This window comes from Dromiciops gliroides, chromosome 2 (assembly GCF_019393635.1).
Source record: "Dromiciops gliroides isolate mDroGli1 chromosome 2, mDroGli1.pri, whole genome shotgun sequence".
In the NCBI taxonomy this organism is placed as follows: Eukaryota; Metazoa; Chordata; class Mammalia; order Microbiotheria; family Microbiotheriidae; genus Dromiciops; species Dromiciops gliroides.
In genome coordinates, this window is record NC_057862.1 from 423,695,453 (window position 1) to 423,715,181 (window position 19,729).

General features: G+C 36.7%; 1 protein-coding gene across 1 annotated transcript in view; it reads right to left on the minus strand.

The window, feature by feature from the left end:
• The window catches only part of GAPVD1 (GTPase activating protein and VPS9 domains 1), a 68,300-nt gene that overhangs the window by 22,320 nt on the left and 26,251 nt on the right, over positions 1 to 19,729 (minus strand). The window contains 13 exon segments of the mRNA XM_043982031.1: positions 587 to 709; positions 5,044 to 5,124; positions 6,134 to 6,221; positions 9,393 to 9,760; positions 10,657 to 10,731; positions 12,866 to 12,875; positions 13,817 to 13,929; positions 14,745 to 14,879; positions 17,244 to 17,310; positions 17,313 to 17,386; positions 18,660 to 18,807; positions 18,809 to 18,834; positions 19,354 to 19,479. Of these exon segments, the coding sequence (XP_043837966.1) occupies positions 587 to 709; positions 5,044 to 5,124; positions 6,134 to 6,221; positions 9,393 to 9,760; positions 10,657 to 10,731; positions 12,866 to 12,875; positions 13,817 to 13,929; positions 14,745 to 14,879; positions 17,244 to 17,310; positions 17,313 to 17,386; positions 18,660 to 18,807; positions 18,809 to 18,834; positions 19,354 to 19,479 (1,434 nt within the window).

Genomic DNA, 19,729 nt, shown 5'->3' on the forward strand with positions numbered 1-19,729 from the left:
CAGAGAATCTGCTTATTATACTTTATAACATTTTGTTAGAGTTAAATAAAAATAAATTGATAGTGCTTGATGTGTATATGGATTCCTGCAATACCGCCACAGAACCTCAAGGTTTACAGGTCATAGGCTGGGAACCACTGCTCTAAAACACTCAAGACACCAACACTGCTTTTACCACCACATCAATGTAAAATCAGTCTAAATTTTTCATCATGCTTAGAATCACAATCACTAAATTGAAAGGGATCCTATAGAACAAAGAAAATTAAAACACAGAAGACAAAGAAGTCATATTAGAGCATAGACTGTTCAAGCTGAAAGGACCTCAGAAATCATTTAGTCTAATCCCTTCATTTTTCCCTGACGAAGTGTGGGATAATGAAGACACCCTGATAAATTAAATAACTTGCCCACAGTCAGAGGAAGTTAGTGGTAAAGCAATAACTTGAATCTCCATCTAAAAGACCAGCACCCATCTCATAACTTCTAAAATTCTTTTTTGGCTCCAATCTTCTGTGAGTGAGAAAAGTCTACTGGAAGAATGAAACCTGGATGTGGATGATACTAGCCCATGGCTAGTTCTTACCTGCACCTTCATAGTTCCCCACAGCTCCTTCACCAGGACTACTTCGTTTAATGGCATTCCTATATTTGTCCAAGATATCCTCAGCAACCTGGGCCTGTGCACTGAGTCTGGGGACAGGATCATCTGAGGAACCAAGGAGAACATGCACAAGAATTGGTTCACTTCTATATACATTGCTTTTGAAGTTAGTACCATACCAGTAACAAGAAAATCCCAAGGGCGAATTAGGAGGCAAATCTTAAAAAGAGCACATATCTCAATGTTAAGAGGCACCATGCAGCTGCCTACTCATCCCCATTTCTAATAACCAGAGCCTTACTCAAGCAGAAAATTGGGATGAGCAGCTCCACATCTCATCATCGCCAGCATTCTATACAATGAAAGTTCAGTGAAGACTTAGAGGGTGAGATGTGTTCCTAAGTAGTCACACCCAAATCAACTGGATTAGCAGGTGCATATTGAACAAGACTTTCAAGAAATGCAATTCTATATGTAGACTCCATTTACTCAGAGACATCTCCAGGCTGAAGGGGGAAAAAGGTAAACTGTTCAGACCTAAGAATTAAGTTCTTTTTAAGGAAAAGAAAATATTTCCTCCATCCTTTATTTATAAATTATTCTTCCACACCACTTCTGAACAAGGCTGCCTCACATTCCAACAAACTGAGACTTTATAGCTGTTGGCATACAGCATGACTGTGCATGTAATGCTACCTGAAGCATTCCAAGATCAGCTGCAGATGTTCAAGGAATGCTGTAATTGCATCTGGCATGAATTTTATCATCATCAAACTGTAGTTCTACTTACTAAGAGGGCAGTCACTTATCCAGCAAAATAAACCATTTCAAAAATGGGCTCATAGCCAAAATGAAGGGAAACAGTCACTCATTAATTGATAATAATTAAGAGAGAAGTACTACAGGTCCCTAGGAAACAATACACCTCCAATAATAAGAAATACAGTATCCTGGGAAATCTGGGAAATGCAATTAACTCTTGAAGATCAATTTACAAGTAGGCATCCCCTTTTAACAAATTCAAAGGGACATCAGAATCATTATATTTCATTCAATATTTAAAAGGATCTGCAATTTCAATAGTGTGGGTACTTTCTACTAGTACAGACTGCAACCCTTCCATGCTTTAGTAGATGGTGTAATACACTGCTACAGCCAAAACAAACAAAAAATCTCCAGGAAGCCAAATTTGAAACAAGTCTATCCACACCTAGCTAGAATTGCCCTCCAATGACACAGGTCCTCCACTTGAAGTCTTTCCAGCTTGGTAAAACTTGACAGAGTTTGGGCCACTGCTGGCATAGTTTTTGAGAACTCTGGGTGGCTAACTTAGTTAAAACACTGGAAGAGTTGGGTGTGAAGGACATTAAACTCAGAACAAACAAAAAAAAAACCCCAAAAAACCCCACACAAAAACAACAATGCTACAGAGTTGGAAGTTTTAAAATTTTAATAAAATAAACACATTTACAGGTATTCTCTCTGTAAAGCAACTAAATGGAAAAAATGGAGAAGAATGGGAAAGGTAAAGTTTTGTCTATTCCTCAGAATCTCAAAGGTCATCTAGTTCATCCTGCACCTAAACAGGAATCCCCTCCAGAAACACCTTGACAAATGGCCCTCCAGCCTCCCCAATGAAGTCCCCAAGGATGACAAAATCACTGCCTACTAAAGCATTCCATTTCTGGGCAGTTCTCATGGTAAGGAAGCTGTTCCTCATATGGATGTGTGAGTCCTATTTGTACTCTTAGCTTCTCAAGTTCTAGAAGCCTGTGCCACAGGAGGCCAATCAATCTCTTTCAGGTCCTTCCATCAAGTTGCAAAGGCCAAATGACAAACCCCATCTATGTCAGAGAAAGACAAAGCCAATGGGAAAAATGGAAAGGCTTTGAGGACAGGCCTGGTGATACACTATTCTGTTATAAACTAGTTTGTTATTAGAGAACTAGTTTACCTAATGCAAAGGGGCTCAGGATTGGTCACCAGGTGATAAATATTTTTGGCCAGAATAACTCATGAAGATTGTCTACTAAAGCAAAGAGGGGCCACAATATGTAGGGGTAGAGGAAGCACCTTTACTCATAAAATCACAGACCTTTTGAAATACTGCAAAAAAAAAATCTTAAGAAAACTGGACATCTTTCTAAAATGTGTTGATGATTCTTTGATGATAAAAATGTTTTGTTTTGAAAAAAAGAATACTTCTTGGCTTTTGGTTCACATGCTGATGAAGATTATAAAAATGAAGCACAGGTCAGATTTGGAATCATTAGAAAACTGTGTTCAAACCCCAACTTTGTCTCTTATTAGCTATGTAACCCTGGAGAAGAGTCATCCAAATCTGAGATTCACTGAGGCAACTGGTGGTGGAATGGATAGAGTGCTGGGCCTGGAGGCAGGAAGACCTGGGTTCAAATCTGGTCTTAGACACTTATTACTAAGCTATGTGACCCCTGGACAAGCCATTTCACCTCTGTTTGCCTCACTGTGCTCAACTGTAAAATGGGAATAATAATAATAATAGCACCTGCCTCCCAGGGTAGTTGTAAGGATCAAATGAGACAATATTTGTAAAAAGTGCTTAGCAGAATGCCTGGCACTTAGTGGGTGCTATATAAACGTTTATTCTCTCCCTCCCTCTCCTAGTCTGTTTTTCTGAATAACAGAAAGTTAATTCTAAAAAGGCCCTTGGAATTCATCTTCCAACTTGCTTTATTTTACACATGTGAAAAATTAAGGCCCAGAGAAGAAAATGGCTTGTCCAAAGTCACAGTGCTACTAACTGGCAAATGCAGGACTCAAATCCAATTCTTCTCACCCCAAGACAAATACTATTTCTACTACTCTACACTGCCTAATACTACTTGGTGAATTATCTGACTACAAGCTTTGATACCTATTCTCACAAAGCTACTTACAACAGTACTTCATTTTCCTACTAGCTTAGACACCAAGAGCCAGAAAATATTCTTTATCCTTCCCACCCAATTCAAACCTGAAAATAATAAAATTAAATACAGACTCCCAAAGGCCATCAACACACCATTTTAAAAATCACTTAACACTTTGTAATTGTACATTAATTACACAGGTACTTAAATACAGGTACTATGCACATACTTTACCACAAGGAAAATATTAAACAGAATGTTGAAAAGGACCGTGACTTGGGAAAGTAAATTTTACAGGATTTCTCATTTAAGAGAATTTACTGTATCCTGATCAACAGAGCAACTATGAATATGAACTACCTAATAAGATTTCTAAATAATCATTAAAATGGCAGTCATTAAAATAGGATTCTACTTGTACCCAGGGTAGATTTTTTTCCAATTAAAACCATCCATTTAAAATTTTTTTTAAATCATCATTCTAACTCAGGACAATAAAAAAAAAATTTTTCCAGAATGGAATGAGAATAGATGTAAACTTACCCTAATTTTCTAGAGCCACTGGAGTCAATTAAAAACTTTCAAACTCCAGGTTAGTTAATTATATAGGCACAGCCTGCCTAACATCACTAAATAGTTCTTAGAAAATACACTAGGGGAAAACATTGAGGAGGGGGATGGAGAGTAAAGATTAGTTCCATAGGAACAATCAATTTCACAGGTAACTGACTGCACAAACTGACAAGGAGGTGTCTCAATATTATAGTGGGGTTTGCATGCAGTGTATTAATGACATCACTGCTAGATGACATTGACCAGGGCAGCAATATGTGGGCTATGCCTACAGAGACTCACTCACAGTTGGTCTCCCTTATCTCCAGGTTTCATGATAATCACTCACCAGGTATTGCTGAAGGGAAACACTGAGTCCTCAATAAGATAAAAATACTAAATTTATATATATATATATATATCAGAAATTAGGTGAAACTTAAGCACATTTTACTACTATGTTATCTGCTACTTAGGCTGAAAATCCATTATGAAAATTCCAGTTTGACATAGTAATGTTACACTAAATATGAATAACTTAAACGGCAAAGTACTGATAAAACAAATTTAGGGTTCTAAAATCTAATTGGGTGGTCAATCAAATTTATGGGCTAAAGACATGGTGTGGACCTTATGCTTAAAATCTGCTAGGGGTTTTCCCAAGAGGGAATGTCTTTTTTGAGAGATAATAATTTGTGTAATTGCGCCTACGGGTTCAGTTTTAGAAATTTCATAATAAATTGAAACTGATGACGATGACGATGATGATGGTGGTGGTGGGTCTGCAGCAAGAGCATACTAATAATCCACTACAATCTTCTATTAGAAGCTACGGAGCTATGAAGGAAATATTCCCCATCATTTCACACACATACAAACACACACACACACAAACATACTTTTCTACAGAGGTAACGTTTATGGCACCCAAGAAAAAGTGTTATGGAATATGTGCTCTGGGAATGAAGGAGCCAGGAAGTCCATGGGTCTACAAACCTGTAAGTGTTGAGAATCTGTCAGGCCCCAGATCATCTTTGTCTTTTTCTTGTTTTTCTTTCTTTCTAAATGGTATAGGAGCTGGAAATTAAATAAAGTCAGTAGTGTGACATAAAACATACTGCACTGTACTCGGAAGACAGTAGTCAGTCATTTTGGAGATACTGGTGTGCCAACAGTTCTAAATGAAAGGAGGGTTTAAAAGCTGAAAACCTAAGAAATTCTCTGTGCAAATTCTTTCCACAGACAAATTTTCTTAAAAACAATTAAACTCGAGTTCTCAGAGTCTATTTGGAGATTCTTTTATAAGAAAGGCTCTATTAAGAGGTAATCAACAGAGATTAAGTTGAATCCATTGCATTCTGAAACCTGCCAGAAAAAAAAACAAAAACAGAAAACAAAAAACACCACATTCAAAGCTCGGAACACCATTCTCTCTTCAGAAAGAGGCCCTAATTATGAATGAAAGGGGTCATCCATAGCTCCGGAGTCCCAGGTTAACAAGGGGAGGCCTGTGAAAGTGGCACCTGTTTCTACTTCTGGTGCTTCTCCTTTTCAGGTATTAACACATGTGCAAAGGTAAATATCAACATCTCTACAATGCCAAGTTGTTCACAGGAATAGCACATGGTCTCATAAAACTGAATTTCAGTAGCAACCCACTAAGATGTAAGGGATAAAATTTCCCAACTTATCAAGATGAAAAGTTTAAATATACTCCAAATTCATGTTGTGAATTCTAAAGATCAATCCCATAATGGGATAAAATTCTTTTTTATTCAATTTTGAAAAGTGATATTCCTGTCCAAAGTATCTTCAAGCAAACTTCAGCAGTATTTCATATTTACACATCCCAAGCCTACAAATTCTCCTGGGTTTATGAGAAATCAACACACCATGGGTCGCAGAGCAGTAACCTTAACATCCTAAAGCTTTGTCTTAACATCCATCTAAGATGAACCACTTTAAACAAATCCAAAGTCAAGTCATAATCAAATTGCCACAAAACCTGAATACTGACTTACTGAAATCAATGGACTCTATTTCTCTGATACTAAACCATAGCATTCTAATAATTTTGTGAAATTACCTTTAGGCATAGCTGAAACAAAACGTTTTCTCCACCAAGGTTTGTTTCTGTCTGACTTCTCATCATCACTATCTTTTCGTTCTTCAGTCTGCAGAGAGATTTTAGCATTTTATTTGCAGTCTAGATAGATATAAAATGGTTTCAAAACATCTATGAAATATTTTTAAATCCCTGAGATAAGGAAAAATCATTGTAGACTCTACCTTGCATATAAAAATCACATTGACTAAAAAGGCACAAAGTTTTTCAAGTTTTATACATATTATGGGATTCCACGAGGAAAGAAGAGGGGAGTGGATAATTATAGGTAAAGCACTAGAGTAAGAGTAAGGAGATGTGGGTTCTGCTCCCCTCTCTGCCACTAACTCATAGAGTAATCTTGGGAGAATTACTTTGCCTCCATTTAAATATCAGATTTCTTATCTGAAAAGTTAGAAAACACTAATTCTTCAGCATACCTCAGAGAAATGTTGTGAGAATTAAATGAAGTTAAGACATGGGAAAGTGTCTGGAGAAAAGTTTTAAATGCCATACAAATGCTTAATTGTGTGTCCATGGTCTGAGGATCAGGTTTGGAAAGGATCACAGCCAAACAAATTGCATGAGGGTTCTATCCATAGAAACTCACAAGGGGATGTGAGCTGGAGGGTGGAGGAGCTACAATCTGCAGTAACAGCAGGAGATCTCATGCTGACAAAATCATGACTCTTTAGAAAAGACCCTAAACCTATCTGTGTACATCTTATATCCCCTACTAGATTTTAAGCTTCTTGAGGAGCAGGACAGTGTTTTATTTCCTCTCTACACATTAGCATGGTGTAGTATTTCATACATGTTTAGTGAACTGAATTGTGGAATTACTACCACTTCCAAAAAAAAGCAGACTCTCTAGGGATCCTGGGTATCAAGGTATTTAGCATAACAAGAAATAGTTCCACTAGATCAATGGTTCTCAAAATGTGATCCACTGGCTATCTTCAAGGTCAAAACTATTTTTATAATAATACTGAGATGTCATTGACCTATTAAAATACTCTTCCCTTTTCCAACTATATACCTACATGAAGCCCAATTTTCTTCCTATACTTCAACCAAAACAAAATATCACAACAAACTGAAGCAGATATAAAAATCTAGTTTTCCTCTATTAAGCCAGATATTAAAGGGATTTGCTAAAAGATGCAAAAAAGTCATTCTTTTTTTTGTTTGCCATATGAAAAAATGCTCTAAATCACTATTGATTAGAGAAATGCAAATTAAAACAACCCTGAGGTACCACCTCACACCTATCAGATTGGCTAATGTGACAAAAAAAGGAAAATAATAAATGTTGGAGAAGCTGTGGAAAAATTGGAACACTAATGCATTGTTGGTGGAGCTGTGAAATGATCCAACCATTCTGGAGAGCAATTTGGAACTATGCCCAAAGGGCTATAAAGCTGTGCATACCCTTTGATCCAGCAATACCACTATTAGGTCTTTTTCCCAAAGAGGTCATAGAAAAGGGAAAAGTACCCACATGTACAAAAATATTTATAGCTGCTCTTTTTTGGTGGCAAGGAATTAGAAATTGAGGGGATGCCCATCAATAGGGGAACGGCTAAACAAGTTGTGGTATATGAGTGGAATACTAATGTGCTGTAAGAAACAATGAGCAGGCAGATTTCAGAGAAACCCAGAAGGACTTGCATGAACTGATGCTGAGTGAGATGAGCAGAACCAGGAGACAATTGTACACAGTATCAACAACACTGTGTGTTGATCAACTGTGATAGACTTGTCTCTTCTCAGCAATACAATGGTCCAAGATAGTTCCAAAGGACTCATGATGGAAAATGCTCTCCAAATCCAGAAAAAAGAACTGTGGAATCTAAATGCAAATTAAACCATACAATTTCTACTTTTTTGGCTTTTCTTTTTTGAGGTTTTTCCCTTTTGCTCTGATTCTTCTTTCATAGCATGACTAATGCAGAAATATGTTTAATGTGATTGTACATAAATAACCTATATCAGACTGCTTGTTGTCTTGGGGAGGATGGAGGGAGGGGAAGGAAGGAGAAAAAATTGAAACTAGAAATCTCATAAAAACAAATGTTGAAAACTATCTCTACATGTAATGAGAAAATAATAAAATATTTTTATGATTTAAAAAATAGGGGTTTTTCCCACAATGAATAAATATTTTTAAATTTTATCAGTATAAATTTCAAATACAATAAATATCAATAGATATAACCCTTATAAGCAGTGGGTTATAGCCTCTACTACCCAGCTCTTTGGTGTCCTTAAAAAATTTTAAGAGTCTAAAGGGTTCACAGTAATACCACTACTAGCTCTGTATCCAAAAGAGATCATAAAAAAGGGAAACGGACCCACATGTACAAAAATATTTATAGGAGCTCTCTTTGTGGTGGCAAAGAATCGGAAATTGAGGTAATGCCCATCAACTGGGGAATGGATGAACAAGTTGTGGTATATGAATGTAATGGAATACTATTGTGCTATAAAAAACAATGAGCAGACAGATTTCAGAAAAATCTGTAGACTTAAGTACACTGATGCTGAGTGAAGGGAGCAGAAACAGAACGTTGTACACAGTAACAGCAACAATGTATGATGATCAACTGTGACAGACCTAATTCTTCTCAGCAATACAATGATCCAAGAAAACTCCAAAGGATTCATGATGGAAAATGTTCTCCACATTCAGAAAAAAGAACTGTGGATTCTGAATGCAGATAGAACCATATTGTTACTTCTTTTTGGATGTTTTTTTCTTTTTTGAGGTTTTTCGCTTGTGTTCTGATTCTTTTTTCACAATATGACTAATGTAGAAATGTTTATCATGATTGTACATATATAACCTATATCAGATTGCTTTCTGTCTTGGGGAGAGAGAAAATTTGGAACTAAAAGTCTTATAAAACGTATGTTGAAAACTATCTTTACATGCAATTGGAAAAAAATAAAACACTTTCATGACAAATAAATAAACATAAATAAATAAATGAGCGAATGGATGAATGAATGAACGAATGAATGAACAAAAATAAATGAATGAATGAACAAATAAATGAAGGAGTCATTAGACCAAAAAGCTTGAGAACCACTGCCCTAGGTCATCAAATTATACTTAATCACAGGTATTCCTATCTCTTTGGTCAACAGACTCCATGTTAGTCTGAGAGGTCAACAGTACTAAGGTCATTCAAACCAACAGTTATCAAAATATTGCTCTACTAAATCTGGGGCACCTCACCTCTCCTCTCAAGGAATCTTTACTAGGAGATGAGGATGATGATGGAGGTGCAGCCACTAAAGGAGATCCAATAGAAGCCGAAGGAAGCAGTTCTCTCTCTTCATTCCCAGGACGCCGATTCCAACTAGGATCACTCATGGGTCTCCGGGATGAAGATACAATATCTGAACTCCTGCTGCGGACTAATCGCTCAGGATAGGAATGTCTCTGTTTGAATGCCTCTGCATCAGTTGGAATCAACACATGAGAGCCAAAGCCCGGTAGCCTAGCTTCATTCCCTCCCATTGCTCCTTCCAGGATTGGAGGATCTGGTGGTGGATGTGATGGTCTAGCATAGTGAACTTTCGGCCTTACCACAGCAGATGCCCCTTGGATAAAGAAAAATTTCCCAAATGAGATAAAAATAATATAACAAAGGCTTTCAATTAAATGAAAAGGTTTTTTTTTCCCTTTGGTTCATAAATAACCTGTAAAAGTCAAGGAACCTGCGGGCAGCTAAGGTGGCACAGTGGATAAAGCAACAGCCTCGGATTCAGGAGGACCTGAGTTCAAATCCAGCCTCAGATGATTGACACATACTAGCTGTGTGACCCTGGGCAAGTCACTTAACCCCCCACTGCCCCACCAAAAAAAAAAAAAATCAAGGAACCCAAAACCCATAAAACAAAACAAAAAAACAAAAGTCGGGAAACCCAGCAAAATTGTAATAATCAGATTTGGCTGTAGGGAAGATATATGACAAGGTATCTTCCAACTCATCGAACTTCTCTGCAGAAGTAAAGGACTAAAGATATGGAAGACTACATGTAATTTTAAGATTTTTTTCAATATGTTGGTTAGATTTACTAAATTTCCCCCCCTTATCTTTCTTTCCCTTTATTATAGGATATGACTCTCTAGGAGGATGATGGGGTAGGGATACACTGGGAAATGTAAGTGATATAAAAAAAAGTCAAGGAGCCATATCTATTTTCTTCTTTATAATTGCTTCAATCCTTTTACTAAAGTTCTCCCTGAAGGTTTCATGGTTATGAGTAAAGTTCTTCCAGTGGAACATAAGCTCTCTCACAGGACCCACTTACTAGGAACAGCTTTGGGTAAAGGTCTAATGCTGTACTATGTGTCTATTGTCTGAAGCCCAAGCTAGCTAAGTTCTAAAAGACTCAGGACCAGAAAATCAGAAACCAAGTATTTAATTTCTTTATACCTGCTGCTAGACACCAATGAACTCTAAAGAATTGGAGAAATAATTTCAGTAACTTACCCTCATGTGAAGCCAATGGGTCAAACATTGCAAGCAAAGACTCTGATTGAGAGGGAGGAGAAGTCTGTTGGTGGGCTCCTGAAACACAATATGAAATTTAGTCAAAATTAAACAAACATATTTTAGCACTTTCAGTTCTCTCACCTGCTCAAACAAGTGTTTATTTTCTGAATAACTTTCAAAGATCCAACAGAAATTCCTAACAACCCAACTTCTGAAGACATTCTCTTACCACCACAGTCTTATAGGAAAATTCAAACATATCTGTGCTTTGACACTTTGCTTTGCAGGCAAATTCTACAAAGCTATGAAGGTTCAAGTAAGATACTGTCTGAGGGCCAGGTTCTAGTTAAAACTAGAGGATCTCGTCTCATGGGTTACTAGGTAATAAATTATTTTACCCACTCTAACTGAAGAAAACAACAAAAAATAGATATGTATACCCACTCCTATATGTTCCTTCCCCTCTCCCTACTTCCACAATAACAACAGGAGAACGGTAGAAAGGTCCTAAAAACCACAGATAGTAGTTTTAAGGCCACCTATTAATGACTTTTACTGTTAGTGTTATCAATGGTCTTTGAACATTAGAGGAAGATAAGCCAGGTAGAGTATGGTCAAGTTCTATAACTAGTCTGTTATCGGATTAGACAGACTGAAGACAAAAATAGCAAAGCTGAACATGTCATACCATAAAACAAAACGTGATGGCTAGAAATATAATACACTCCACAGAGAAAAAGTTAGTGACTTGTCCACATATAAGCATGAATAATGTGAAAAGGAAACATTGGGAGTAAAAAGAGAAAACATCCAAACATATCAAATAAATCAGTTGCTATAACTGAAATATTTTTACTCTAAAGCTGATATCTTTCTACATGTATTTTCATAAATTACTGATGTTTTGTTTTAAAATATAAGAGGAAGAGTAAAATATTTTTCATTCCCACTGCTGAGCAATAGGATAAATGATATTACTGAGATGAAAATGGACTGAAAATGGAAATGGACTGGTCCCCTTACAAGAAAGAGAGACAACAAATTGACAACCCAAGTACTACAATGGCACCTCTAAAACCCAAAAACTAGAGTGTGTATTATGGGGCCCCTAAGACTTTTCAGCCAAACCCTTTAAACATAATTAGAAGGGGGCAACTAGGTGGCACAGTGGATAAAGCACTGTCCCTGGATTCAGGAGGACCTGAGTTCAAATCTGGCCTCAGACTTGACACTTACTAGCTGTGTGACCCTGGGCAGGTCACTTAAACTCCACTGCCCCGCAAATAAATGAATAAATAAATAAATAAATGAAATGAAATGAAATAAAACAAACATAATTAAAAAACATACAGAACCTAGTAAGCTAGTAGTCCTAAATAACTCAAATTTCTGGCTATGTGACTGAACTTCGGGTAATGTTTGAATCTACTTGATTCTATGAATTTATATCTTTCATGAAACTGCAAAAAGCCACTATCTACAATGTAAGTTTAAGAATCAGAATTGAAAGCTCATTGCTCTTGCAAATAATCCAGCTTCCAAAGCATGATAGTGTATCCTTGTGATCCTGACTACTGCAGAGGCTAGAGCTGGTGGATTACTTGAGCTCTGAAGTTCAGAGGTGGGCTAAGACAGTTGGACATCCATACTAAGTTCAACACCAACATGAGGAGCCCTTTAAATTTAGATTCAGAGCTGGGAGTAGGGAACTAGGCTGCCTAAGGAAGAGTAAAATGGCCCAGGTTGGAAAAAAACAGATCAAAGCTCCCATGTAGAACAGCAAAGGACCTAGGTCTATGAGTGGCCACTCTGCCTCTAGCCTCATTGAAAGAAAAACAGTGTTAAAAAAGAAAAAAGAAAATAGTTTGGCTACAAGGCATGTACTCCAATTTAAAAAAAAAGGAAGAGAAATGTAAACAAAAATATTTTTAACAACTCTTTTTGTGGTAGCAAAGAACTGGAAACTAAGAGAGTGCCCATCAATGGGGGAATGGCTGACTAAGTCATGGGATACAACATAATGGATTATTGCACCTAAGATGAAAGGGATTGTTTTCAGAATAAACCTGGCAAGACTTGTAAAATGAACCGATGCACACTGAAATAAGCAGAACAATTTATACAATAAAAAGGGAAACTATAAAGACAAACAACTTTGAAAGACTTAAAAACTCTGTTCAACACAATTACTGGGATTCCACAGGACAAGCATGTATCTCTTGTGAGAGAGAGGATGAAACTTATACATATATGCATACATACAAATATACAGACATACAACACATATATTATGCAAAGAGATATGTATACTTATATATGTTTACATATATATGCGCACACACATTTTTAACATTGCCAATGCAGGAATCTGTTTTGCTTCACTATGCATATTTTTTACAAGGGCTTTGTTTTTCCTTTTTTTTTTAAAGGGGAAGTGGAAAGAAAAAAAAATAATTTTTATTAGTTTTTTTAAAATTTAAATAGTATTCTCACTGACATAAAAATTCATCATCAGCTAGCACAAAGTTTACAACTGCATTTTTGTAACAACTGAGTAAAATGTTTTGGGGGCAACTTCTTTGTACAAATGTACAAAATGTACAAATCATGGTAGTATTAAAAGACACCACACACTCCACTGTCATGGATATAAAATTCTTGAGGTCTACACATTTATGGCTTTCAAATCAATTAGCCGATACTGAACAACCTTGATACCTCAAAACTAAAAAAAGACAAGAGAAAATGCCTCTAGAACACTAGGTAGATCCCCTATGAGGCATTTGTGGGAAAATACAAATAAAAATCAAACAGAATTAGAAAGCAGAGAGAAGCTGTATGGGGAGAGGTAAAAAAGCCACACCTCTGAAATTGTGTCACTTTTAAGGAATAAAGTATCTCTAAAGTAAAAAAAGTCATGAAGAGATGATGAGAATAAAATTAAATAATGACATATCTGGGGCACTTGGGACAAGAGGTAAATGTATTTGCATGCCTCGCATTACATTTGCTTTCTTTTTTTTTTAATTAAAACACTTTTATTTAAAGTTTTTAGTTCCAAATTCTATCCCACCTTTCCTCCCTCCCTACTCCCTTCCCTAAGTCCAATAAGCAATCAGATATAGGTTATACATATACATTTGCTTTCTACCATGACTACTTCATCCATATCTGGACTAGTGACTGAATCCTTCCCACCAAAGTCTGAACTACATTCAGATCTAAGGTCTTCAATCTTATTAGGAATATCCTCAGAGGTTGCACTGATGCCTTACAGGAAAAAAATACACACAGAAAACACAAGAAAATTATTAGAAAACCTTTAACAATTCTCCATGTGCTGACTAGATGAACTAATTAGTACTAAAGCTTTTATATTTAGATTTAAGCATAATGAAATTGATTTACACAATCAAGGAGAATTAACCCATAATGGCAGAATGTAATAGCAAGCTACTGGCTACTAAGAACACTATAATAATGAAAACAACAACAACAACAATAATAATATAATAGATGACTTTTGTATATTTCTTAACCCATTTCAAAGCATTTTACATTGATTATCATCCGTACCATGTCTTGCATGTACCTGAATTATTTCATGTGATCACAATTCACAATACAAAGTAATTTCCTCACAGTAACCCCATTAAGTAAGTAGAGTCCAATTACTATCATCTCTATTTTACTAATGAAAAACCTGAGGCATGGAAACATTGAACAGCTTGTCTGAGCTCACCACAGTAAGCAAGTAGTAGAGCCTGAATCTGATCTTCAGTCTTCTGACTTCCAGGCTAGTGATCCTTTCACTCTATCACACTGTCACACACTGACCACCCAAGTACAAGGAAAACACAAATACCAGGTTGGAAATTAAATGGAAGGCTTATTGGTTTGAATAGTGAAACCAGGCCACAGCACGTAAAACCCCTTAAAATAAGTTTTCAATTAAAAAAGGGGAGATTTTCCTAATGCAGCCCTTACATTAAAATATCATGTTGACATCAACAGAAAACTTATTGAAATGAAGGGGGGAAAAACCAACCTTAAAATACTTCTTCCATAAAACAAGAGAGAAATACCTGAGACAACACTGAGGCCTGGAGTGCTGGGGCGGGAACTGACTTCCCGGACATCTGTATCATCAGATGTGCTGCCCAGTCCAGAACAGCTCTCTAGTTCTTGTAATCTCTCTTCCTGTTTGAGATCTGGAGCCTCTGGATAGAAAACAGCATGTGCTCATATTAGTGCTTCAGCCAGTTCCCCATGGCTTCAATTTCTATAACCCATATACAAAAAAGCCCACCTGAGGATTAATGAAACCAGTGTAAATAGATTTCTGTATCTGGGCAAGTTATTTCAATTGTTTAGACCACTATGTTAATGAAGCCAAGGTTATGAATTCCACACTTCTACAGGTCAGTTAATTGTGCACAGATGAAAACTCTTGTTTCAAGGCAACAGACTATGTCCCTGGTTCCAGTTAGCCATATAAAAACCATGTACTGATACATGTACATGGAAGTTTGGACAAGCGTGTGTGGATAACAGGGAGCAAACACATCAATCACTAGTAAGCAATAACAAATCACACTTCAATAGGATTGAAGGTCTACAAAGTGCTTTCCTCACAATCACTCTGTAGGAGAGGCAGTGCAAATACTTTTATCTCCATTAGATGGATAAGGAAACAGGCCCAGAGAAATTAAGTGACTTGCCAATAGTCACATACCTCATAAACTTTAGAGCCAAGATCTGAACTCAATCATTATGACTTCAAGTCCTGGGCTCTCTCCACTAAATATATTGTCTTTAGAAAAATAAACAAGATTATGTCACTATAGTCAATTAGTAGCGTCATCTACTTGTAAAAATGACACTGGTATACCTGAATTTCTGAAAGTTTTCCAAAATATTTCCAAAAAAATTCAAAATTTCATTTTTCAATTGAAAAATAAGGTCAACTGTCCCTTAAGTCCTCTAATAAGAGACATATGAGATTTTGTAAGCATAAAAAGGAAAATGTCATACAATATGTAACTAAAATACTACATATGGATTTACATAATCCTGCATAAAGAATTCCTGGAGGCCTATTACTCAATTTTAAAGTTTTTACAAAATGTACTGTAGAAGGGGATTTACTCTTCCATTGGCACAAAACCTAACCATGACTGGAGGACACACCCCCTACTCGACATGTGAAAGGCACTGCCAATCCTGTGCTATATCTATGATGCTTGATTGAGAGAAAAGTAATTCTCTCATTTTGAGTGATCCTAATAATAGTAATTGCTTTTTAAAATCCATAAGCTAATAATTTAGAAAAGACCTGCCCATGGTTACTCAAAAGTTTCCAAAGATTTCAAAATCACAGATTAAGAGGAGGGGCTGGGGGGGGGGGGCGCTAGGTGGCGCAGTAGATAAAGCACCGGCCCTGGATTCAGGAATACCTGAGTTCAAATCCAGCCTTAGACACTTGACACTTACTAGCTGGGGTGACCCTGGCAAGACACTTAAACCCCACTGCCCGCCAAAAAAAAAAAAAAGAGGAGAGGCTCTTTAGGGATCATTTTATCCAAACCTCACATTTACGTTAAAGAAAGTAGAGTCCAGAGAGGAGAAGAAATTATCCAAGATCATGCAACTAATAAATTGCAAAACTGGGACTGGAATTCCTGTCCTTCTGACTTCGAGTCTAGTGTTTTCTATGTCATATTAATGGACAGTAAATGTCACAAATGAAAATGTTTTGCTGAAGTGACATAAAATATCTATTAGTCCATCCCTTCTTCCAACTTCTCTTCATATTCAAGGCTATCCACAATCTAGTACCACCCAACCTATCCAGCCTAATCACATATCATTCCATACTTAGGTCTATACAAGTGCATATGTGCAGACACATGCACACATGTATGATGTTCCTTCCAGGTAAACAGGGCTGTTTTTGCTTTCCTTCCTCAGTGCCTTTGCTTATGCTCTTCTCTATGCTTGGCATGCCTTAACTTTCCCTCTTTGCCTCTCATGTTTCCAATCATCACTTTAAAACTTGAGTAAGAACGCCACCTCTGCCAAGAAGAATCTTCCCTATGGTAATGTTCTTTCCTCTGGAATCTCAAACAACACTTTGTTTTTTACCTCTCCAATACACTTAGAATATAACTCATCAAGTGTCTAACATGTACAAGATATTATATGGTGGTACAGGGGATACAACTTGTATAAAGATAAATCAATATAAAGTAAATACAACGGGGCTGGGGAAGAGGACAATAATGACTGCAGAAATAAGGAAAGGCCTCATGTAGAAGGGGAAGTACTCAAGCTCAAGCTTAAAAGGAGCAATGTTGTATATTAAAGTTACTATTTTATTCCCCTACAACAACCAGTGAGTTCCCTGAAGAAAGGAAACCGGGTCTTAACTAACCTTTGAATCTACCCAGTGCAAAGCAGAATACATTGCACACAGAGGTTGACTGATAAATGTTAAATAATGTACACTCACCCACGTATTTAAATACCTTAATTCATTGCTTCTGTGCAAAGGAAAAAAAAGGAAATGAGGACAGGATACTAACCTGAGTCACTTGGTAATACCTCTACACTCCAAGCTTCGCTGGTTGTTTCTGATATGGTAGGAACCAGTGGCAGGGGTCAAGAAGCACTGACCCTGAACCTGGCAGACACAGCAAACTGCCTAACATGTTCTCTGCTGCCGCACCTGTACAACCAGTGGGGAGTAAGGGTTAACAAAGGTCTGATGAAAAGAGCAGGACAAAAGGAGAAAGACCCAACACGAACCTTACAAAGTTCTTGAGCCTATATGCAAGGGACTAAGAGAAAAAGGAAGAATGGTTTTGAACCATAATCACCACCAAAAGAGAGGATATTACTACTATAAATCATGGCAACACTCAATTCCATGGACTGGTTTCCTATGTTTCCATACTTTCCTCTCCTTAAAGTGAACATACATCATTCAAGTCATTGTGGTTAGCTGCCAATATTATTGATTCAGCTATGATGCTCCTGCTCGCAACGTCTCTCTCCACATACACTCCTCCACAGGTAACAAAAGCACAGCAGAGACTCCAAAAGTTCAAATTAAGAGACTCAACCTCAGAGGAACACACTGGCCAAATAAGCTTTCTTCTGGCACCTTAGCGAATGATGGAGTACACAGAGCGATAAAATGTATTTGCAGTAGAATACACACCTCCTCTCAGCAGTCATTCACTGCAAATATAGCTTACTGCTTCATATATTCCAATGCAGGAATAATACTCCTTTGGCATCTAGAACAGAGTAATTGCAAGACTAATTAAGAAATCTATTTACACTATTTATGAATACATGTAAAAAAGACTCAACATTACTGCATGGCTGTATTAAAAACTAAACTGAAAGGAGTTTCCATGATTTTCAACTTAGTTGTAAAGAAAGAAATTGTCCTAACTTTGGCTCGTGTCGGGAAAAAACTATTTACCATTTTTAATATATAAGGGATTGATGAGAAGATAACAAATGATTTTCTAAGAATAAACAGATCACCTTTTTCAGCTACATAACACTTTCAGAGGTGAATTAGATTCTTCTGAGATTCTCCATGCGTGAATTACACTGGAATTTACTAGATATAATTCCAATACTCAGAAAAAGTTAAGTCACATCTCAATGATCTGAAATTTACTCTTGGGGAGGAATTTACTAAAAAGAAACTAAGGACAGATGCCAGTTTCTAAAATAAGAGGAAAATATAAAGTAATTCAGAAGAGTGGTTATTCTTTTTCAGAATAGAATGCAGAGAGGAGAAAACCTTGCCTTTGTTTAAATAAATAAAAAACATAGAAGAAAATGATTCATTTTAAAACTGAATTTGCACACAAGAAGGACATTACCACTTACCCTAAAATGTGATACTTATTTGAGCATACCAACAAGGGAACAACTACATAAATGAAATAGAGACCTTACCATAGACCCTTCTCAGTTACCTGCAATTTCCTGTAATCGATCTTCATCGATGTTGGGATCAAAATCACTGCCCAAGACATCTGTACTCCAGGTTTCACTCACTGTTTCTGAAATATCTCGATCATCTGTTAGCCCCATCATATCACGAATTTCAAATTTCCGTAGTTTTATCATCGAGGTTATCCTGTGTTGTAGCTGTCAAAAACAATGAGAAGGCCCTCTTAATTAAAAAACAGGCTTCTATTTCGCTTTGGCCAACTTTATAGAATCCTTCTCTGAGCTACAAGTTAGAAATGTTTTTTTCATTTACTCTGAATATTTTTAATTTATGAAAAATCCATTCTTCCTCAATAAGGTGAGACTACAAAGTTTGCTTACTGACTAAACTGAATGCTTGAAAAAGAAGAAGCCAAAGAGGGAAATTAAGTTTAAAACTTACAACATGTAGAAAAAAAATTTTTTTAATTAAAATCAACATGTATTTATTTATTAACTGATACATGCAATTAAGAAGGTCTCTCTTATCAGAAACAGTCAGTCTTTGGACACACTGAAAATCAAAAATACAATCTGATTCAATAAGTACTTATGAAGTACCTATATTGTATGTAAAGGGGCTGCTGGGGGATAGAAAACAAATGTTACATGAGCCATGGCCTCCAAAGGCTTATGGCTGTTTTTATAATCTGCAGTTGTTCTTTATCTATTTCTTACCTTGTTCATGTTCCAGAAGCTGTAGAGCTTCAACTCCATTACTCCCAGAAGGCCCTGCTCCAAGTTCTGATACAGATTCCCCTTCCAGGTCCAGAGAAGATACCGAATTAGAACGATTTGAAGGACCTATAGAAATTTTTTTCTGTTAGCAACTGTTTTTAAGCAAGACACACTGCTGAGCGACATGCAAATTTTCATGCTTTGATAAGTGATTAAAAACTGTTAAGACACTGCTCTGAAAATTAAATTGAAATACTGAATCAGCGATCTCAAAACTCTTTGGGTAGCAGTCTTTTTTCTGATTCATAGAATGACCAAAGCTCCCACTTTGAGAATTAACCATTCAATTTTTTCATTCATATTTCTGTTGTATGCT